Source organism: Cyprinus carpio, chromosome B4 (assembly GCF_018340385.1).
Source record: "Cyprinus carpio isolate SPL01 chromosome B4, ASM1834038v1, whole genome shotgun sequence".
NCBI classification, from domain to species: domain Eukaryota; kingdom Metazoa; phylum Chordata; class Actinopteri; order Cypriniformes; family Cyprinidae; genus Cyprinus; species Cyprinus carpio.
In genome coordinates, this window is record NC_056600.1 from 22,525,463 (window position 1) to 22,533,251 (window position 7,789).

The window sequence follows — 7,789 nt, forward strand, 5'->3', positions numbered from 1 at the left end:
TCTTAAGAGAGCTCAATGGACTGAACTAAGCAGATGTGCAGAGCAGGGGTTCCCCAGGAATGTAGTTGTGAATTACTGCTCTAAATAACTATAAATAATCTTAAATTCACTGAAGACACATTTTACCTGTTTTTGAAATAGTTCTATATTCATTATAATTCATTTTAAAATGGCTATACTTGTGTACAAGCCTTTAAAAGTGCCTGTGCCTGAATTTCAGGACCACTTTTCTCTTATCAGGGAGATTTTAATTTGACACTGGGTATCACAACAATGTTTGTGGCAAGAGCTATTTTCAGTCTGCTGTGTTCTGTTTGTTCTGATTACTTTCAAATATGAAAAAGACAACAGACACTGCATTCTTGTAATCTCGTCTGACACCCATTTCAAGTGTTGGAGTTGAGAACGATCAATTTAGAGTATCAACACATGGTTACCTATTTCCTCCTCGTAATAAGCTGTATTAGCCAGGCCTCCATTCTCTACACTGACTGCCATGCTGTACACTCTGCCAGGCTGCAGATTTAACCGAGACAAGAGTATTTCCTTTGCTATTCTGTCCACAGTTTGGTTAGCAAGGATTTCACTTCCATTTGAAAGCACCACACGGATGTGCTCCCATTCTCCGGAAGGGGGCGTCCAAGTGATCTTTAGTGCGCCACGATCAGACAGGTTCTCCATCACCAGATCTGACACCTTTCCTGGTTCTAATATGGAAAACACAATGTTAAATGCAAATAGTAAAAACTATAAATTAAAAGTAGTAAGTAAGAAATAAGTATTCTTATTAAAACTACTAAAGTTATTCAGTCAAAAGCACTGAATGAATTTCCATTTTTTATTCATATTAAATAGACAGCAACAGGTACTATACATAAGGCTCCTATAAATATAATGCACAGATCTAACATACTGTTACACATGCAATTACTTTATAACCTACTGTGTTAATGTGAACCTTGTGGATTTTTAACAGTGTTTTGCTCTGAGTGCTCTGTGAAAAACGTATTTTGTATATTTACAATATGTTTTTGCTTTCCCACCAAAACAGCCTTTTACAGCATGGGATAATAAATTATCTGTTGAATATTTTGAGCTGAAACTTCACAGACACATTTTAGGGAGACCTGAGACTTATATTACATCTTGTAAAAGGCCACTGAGGCCTTTGTTTAATAGTCTTTTAAGTGTGCCACTCACTGTCACAGTGGTGAGAATATAGCAGTTAAGAAAGCATCTAATCAAAAGCATCTGATGACAACAATGTGGATAAGCAGAGATTAAAACAGAAGAAACTAAACAGATCAAATTAGAAGATTTCCATGGCAAAGAAGAAAATTGCCATGGACTGAAGGTAGTTTGAAGGTGTTTACCAGCCGGAGCGAACTTTTAGGAAGCTTGTTTTGAACTCTTGAAACAAACTCCAAACTAACTGTTTTGGCCTGATTTAGTCTGAAATGACCTCAAACCATCTTGTTCTTAGATTTCACTTAAAGTATATTTTTAAAGGTTGCTGTGTATTAATATAACATCAGTGTTTTGCTGCTTCTGTTATTGTTGGCAAACAATAATGCAGAATGAAATTTTGCTCAGGCTTTTGAAAGAGCTTTTTTCAAATATTTTGATGTAACAGAGGAAAAGTGCTCACACAACTGAAAGGAGGTGGTAGAAAAAGAGTGCAGCAGCTTTTGTTTTTGTTTTGAAAGGCCACAACAAATGAGGCAGTATTCCTTTTTTTTTTTTTTTTTTTTTTTTCCTTCATGCTAAACTTATGACTTCAGGCTGGCCAAATTTAAATTCTGACTAGTGCAACTCCAAACAACACATTTCACAATGAGTATATATATTAGGTCAAGTGGTCTTTTGAGGCTGTTAGAATGCATTTGATCACATGAGCATCAACATTAAGTTAGCGATCTGACTGAATACGTCCCCAAAATGTACTCATATTTATTAATTAATGTCACTGATGAAAAAGAAAAAAATGTGTCTTAGAGCACTTGCAGCATAAAAGTGCACTCATAATAAGTTCTTAAGTTATTTGTACTTACCAGTTTTTACTGTGATCTGTGTATTATTAGAAAGTGTTCCACTCCTGGTGCTGACTGACACCTGGTAGGTCTTTCCAGGAATCAGACTGTCAAACACTACATCTGTACTATTAGGGGACATGGCTTTCACAAAAGAGTTTGAACCAGGTAATGTCAGATTAATGAGGTAACTGTCCACATCACCAGAGGCTTTATCCCACAGAACTCTGAGGGTTTTCTGGTTGCCATTGTTCTCCACTCTGAGGTTAGAGATAGCAGCTGGTACTGTAAAGGGAGAGGGAAAGATCAGTTACATTTCTTGTTTAAAGATGTTATAATCTCTGTGTTTAAAGTCTGAGAGAGAGAGAGAGAGAGAGAGAGTTTTATCTTCATAATGTTTCATCTAAATGTAATATAACTTTCTCAACTATGGCTTATAATACCCCATTTTTGCTGGATGAAATCAAGCCTGCCTTTTGTAATTTCATATTCTGCTTGGGAAAACACCACATTACAGGAATAAAATGGAATGCGACACTAGACAAGTTTCAATTACCCTTCAAATTGCGCAAATTGAAATTGTGAATTAAAAATACGCCTAATGGAAATGCGGCAGTTTCACAAAAATGCCCATATATCGCAAAAAGTGTTTACGCTCGCATGAGGTGGTTTTTCAGCCAATGCGAAAAAGGAATAATTCTCAAGATTTCAATGGAAACGTTTTTTTCATATTTACTGGTCACATGGCGTATGTAAAAATTCATATGGTCATTCTTCAGTGTACAATATCCTCTAAGAATTACTTCATACATGGCCGCTCTCCAGTATAAGGGGCTTTCCATAACATTAATGCTTAGACAATTTACACTGCACACGTCTGCGGTGCAGTGGGGCTCTGATATGGCCACTAAAGCTGATTGTGGCCACTCTTGCGGCGTATGATACACGCATACTTCTCCTTTGAATAAAAATAGCCCAAATCCGTCAAAATCCCACCAAAATCCGTTGGCATGACTTATCGTGAGAGGCAAAAGGTCTTTTTTTAGTCGCATAATATAGGTTAATGGAAACGCCATCATTTCACAATACTTTTTTATCGGAAATGTATAAAATATCGCCAAAGTTATGCGCAAATCTGTAATGGAAATGCGCCTACTGTTTCATGTTGACTTTAAAGTACTGACTAAGGTGAATAAGGTCTTTTTTTTATATATATATAATTCAGTTAAATTTATGTTTACTTGTATGGCATTTTTCCACAATACAAAGAGACAATAACGGTAAAAATTCAATGAATGTATGCAATGGTATCGTTTTCAAAAGCGTACGCTTTGAAACCTGTTTTTGAAAGATTGCATTTTCTGGCCCCCAAAACACCATTGATGTGTAAATAAATGACCAAAATGTTTACAATTTTTAGTTGAAAACGGTGTTGTGTATATGCTCCCTGAGATGTGTTGTGTGGTGTGTGATTTTACTTTTCTGTAGGAGTGTGTAAAATATTCCTTTTAACTAATGCTTCTTGTGTGAAGTTACATGTCATTCAGTCGTTGGTTGTGTTGACTGAGAATTTGAGCGACATTAACAGGCGTTTATTTGGTTTTATTCAACACAAAAATATGTTGAATGACTGAACCTGACCACATTAGATCTATAGCACTATATACAAACAGATTGTGTCAAAGATCTCAAAGTATGATAATGAACATAGCCAATCAAACAAAACGGCACAAAAATTCAATGAATGTAGGAATTTATAATCAGTGTATAGTAATGTTTTATGATTGAGACAGCATGGCGTAACTTGATATAACACATGGAGACAAAGGTGACCTTTCAGCGCTCAAAACAGGAAAGGGTGTTAACATGTCTGTCTAAAATATAGCATAGGAAAATCATACAGGCACAGATATATGATCAGAGCTCAAACACACATACACATTTATAAAAGAGTGTTGAGAGAAGTGAAATTTTAGTGTCTGTATTGTAAAATATGTTCATTTATTTCAATTATTATTTGACGATCCAATGCAAAATACCTGTTTGTACTTGTCTAGACCCTGAATTCTGTAGCTCTCCGACCTCTGTAATGACAGTGATATTGTAGAGTCGTCCAGGAATCAGTCCTTTTATTGTGTATGAGGTGGCTGTGTTAACAACTGTTGCATTCCAGATCGAACCCATACCACTGCTGTCTATAAGCATGATCCAGTATCGCTCTGTTTTGCCTGGACCAGGCTGCCATGAAACTTCCAAGCTGTTTGTATCTCCAGCAACCCAAAGATTTTCCACTGCTGAAGGTCCTAACCAAAAGACATTTAGAAATCTTATCAACAGTGTGGAAAATGTAATAATAATAATAATACCAAAAATATTAATAGTAATAGTAAAAAAAATAATAATTTTAATATGAAATATGTTATTTATGTTAGTAATTTGAAATTAATTAACTGATGCATTAATTATTTTAAAATCTAAAAAAAAATGCATTAAAGTGAATCTGTATGTAGTAGGCATTATATATATAAATCTAAAAAAAAATGCATTAAAGTGAATCTGTATGTAGTAGGCATTATATATATACTAACCTGAATAAAAACAAGTTTTAAATGTGTATATAAGACACATTTAAATTTACTGCAATTAAGTAATATTCTGCAAATCATGCAGATGATAAACAGTGACCCTTTTGCTTTTGTTGCTTCTGACAGACAGTATCATAACAATCCTCATGGTAAAGTGGTCTGTGAGAACTCTTACAAGAGAAAAACGAAAAGGTGTGGACATAATGTGTCCTGCTGTGAATTATTCTTAGAGAAGGGAGCAGCATGTCTAGCAACCTATGTGCAAACACGATAACGCTGATCTTTGCTTTTTTAAGAAAGCTTTTCCTAATGAGGCTTTGTTGAAAGGGTATTGTGAGAAGGCAGGATAAGAAACCTTTAACCTTGAAGGTCAAATTCAGGCTACCTCTTCTAGTGATTTTTTTTTTACTCTTTTTTTTTTCTCCTTGAGACCCAGTCATTGTTTATTTAACTTTTTTTTATCATGTTAATTATAGAAGCTAACTAATAAAATGCAATATTCAATAACTAAAATACAAAATGAAATTAACTGACGCCACATCGTCTTTTGTTTTAATCACAGAAATCTGAACAGAAGGAGCCTCTAATATGCCTGATGATATTTTTTATGAATATTTACAGTTAGAGATTTCTAGACACTTTTTATACTTGGTTCTCAAATGCAATCATAAGTAACCTAAATATCCAAATACCTCTGGGGTCCACTGTACATGTTATATAAGCATTACTGTAATCAGATCTCTGAGAGCTAATGAGTCTTTGTGTATATTAGAACAAAAGAACAATGAGCCGGATGGGAGGGGGAGAACGGACTGAAAGAAATGACCCACAGTCAAACTCCTGTTTTGGAGTTTAGCCCAGTTGCGAACACACAGCACATTATCAGTACAACCCAACCTTTCCTCATATTTAGAGAAGCTTTTGACACATGGCCATTTGGATTTGCACATAATATGTTTAACTTTTTACTTCTGCCGTTATAAGGAACCTTGTAGATTGTAACCTTTAATTTTTGAAGATTATCATGATGTTCAAAATGTGTAAGAATCATACATTTTTTATTATTATTTTCTGCAATACTGCAAAAGCCAATATTTTCCCCCCCATTTTTTTTTTTTTTTGAGGGAAACAGGGTGATGTAAACTTCCATATTGGCAGAATGTTTTAGTTACATTTATCTTTTTTTATTTATATATTTATCATTAAAAAAACAATATAAATTTTGAATGAATGAATGAATAAATAAATATATATATTGCATAACCACTTGTTTATAACTTGGCAGCATTTTTATTACTTCTAACTTTGAGTAAATAATGTACTTTGTGGTTTATATGACGGCAATTTAACCCCTCTGAGTTCACATTTTTAGTGCATTAGAAAAATATTGAAAAGACAGCTTGTGTTTAGCTTTCCATTTTATTATATTATAGTATTATTGCTGCTGCAGTTGTTGTGCAGTAATTTTCATGAAATACCTTCACTTTTTGTCAGCATGGGTTATGTTGGGTCAGTGTTCAAATTTAATTGCATTTGACAAAAAATGCAATAATGATGTTAAAAATCTAAACTACACTGAAGAAGGCTTCGAAAAAAGTTATAACAGCAATTCTTTATTACAAAATCGACATTGTTGTGTATTTGTTTCACTGCATCTCTGTAGGTAACCACTTAAAAGTATTAGCACTTAGTAAAATAACAACTAACCTGTTAAAAACATTATTCAAAGAATCATTCATGTTTGGAGAATAAACATTGTGAGTTACACACGCTCAAGTTCAATACTGTTAGAGGTCAATTTAGCGAGAAACATGTATCAGACTGAACACAATGCAAATAATACAACATTCAATATTAAAAAAAGCAAGATTCTTACTAGTTGGCAGGGAGACCGTATGTTGAGTCTGTTGTTTTTCATCCACTTTTGATATTATTTCCAGGTGATGCCACGTTCCAGGATCTAAATTCTCAGTTTTGCACTCAAATTGTGTCAAATGTTCCTGGTCTTGATGACAGTCTTTTGAGTCATTGTGTCTGTCCCTGACTGAAACTGTGTATTGGCATTTCACATCTTCATTATTCAGTGTAATGTGTATTGAGTCTGTGGTAGAAATGGCCTTCACAACTTTAATGCTACATTCCTGTGTGTCTACCACCATGGTACTTTAAAAAAAAAATTAAAAATAAAAAGTGAGAAACACCTTTACTGGACTGATAAAACAGCTTACAGAAGTCCACATACAGAAAAGTATTTTTGTAAGTTGAAGTCAAGGTCAGTATAATTATTTTAATTATTTCAAAAAAATATGTTTATTAAAACTTACCAATATTCCACATGCTACCCAAACAGCTACATGAATGGCTTTTCTTCTCAGCATTGTTATGTGTTTCTTCTTTTTTATATTTACCTTTTTTTAGATGTTTTTAGTCAATACACAGAAATCCACCTGAAAAAGGCACATCGTTCCTTAGTATATATTCCAGAGAGTTCTTTTAAAGTACTTTTCTGACAATCCAGTCTGGAGGACCTCTGTGGGAACTGCTCACTTTCACTCATTAGCCCACAACAATCAGGAAAGTGTGAAGGAAAACAATCCCATATCTCAAGGATATCCTCAATCAGACGTCTAGTGAAGCATTGTTTTTGGTAGTCCAGTGGAGACACGTTGCGCAGTCTCTCTAAAATACTCAAACTCTACTAGACTAGCACAAAAACGAGGAAAAAATTTGTTTCTTAAGCATGCATGCTCCATCAAAAGCATTAAGGTCATAAATGACGGTGAATTGGAACATTTGCTGAAACAATAGATGTGAATGACTTTCTGCTCCATGAACATTCAATACAGCCCAACCCCACTTCCTTCCTGTGTACTCAGTGCTCCTGCAGAAGGATGTGTTGAACAGAGAAAACTTGTACTATTAATTGGCTTGCAAATGTTCTTGCATCACAAAAATTCCATAAAACAAAATTATTACATTATTTCATTTTTAAGATAATTTGTATCATATATTGTATCATAAATGTTTGAATGTAAAAATAACATGAAAACTTTTAGGAGACATGGGTCTAACATCAAGAACAATGCAGCAATGGTAGACATATAAAAGTTAGTCCAGTGTATACATTTATGACAAAAAAAAAAAAAAAAATCTTATTGTTATCAATGCTGAAAC

General features: G+C 34.1%; 1 protein-coding gene across 1 annotated transcript in view; it reads right to left on the bottom strand.

The window, feature by feature from the left end:
- Window positions 1-7,425, bottom strand: part of ptprb (protein tyrosine phosphatase receptor type b) — a 30,564-nt gene extending 23,139 nt beyond the window's left edge. The window contains exons 1-5 of the mRNA XM_042722393.1: window positions 6,940-7,425; window positions 6,492-6,780; window positions 4,070-4,333; window positions 2,052-2,315; window positions 438-707 (exon numbers count right to left, since the gene is read on the bottom strand). Coding sequence (XP_042578327.1) covers window positions 438-707; window positions 2,052-2,315; window positions 4,070-4,333; window positions 6,492-6,780; window positions 6,940-6,993 — 1,141 coding nt within the window. The 5' untranslated portion in view covers window positions 6,994-7,425. The remainder of the gene's footprint in view (window positions 1-437; window positions 708-2,051; window positions 2,316-4,069; window positions 4,334-6,491; window positions 6,781-6,939) is intronic.
- Between the last annotated feature and the right edge of the window lie 364 nt (window positions 7,426-7,789).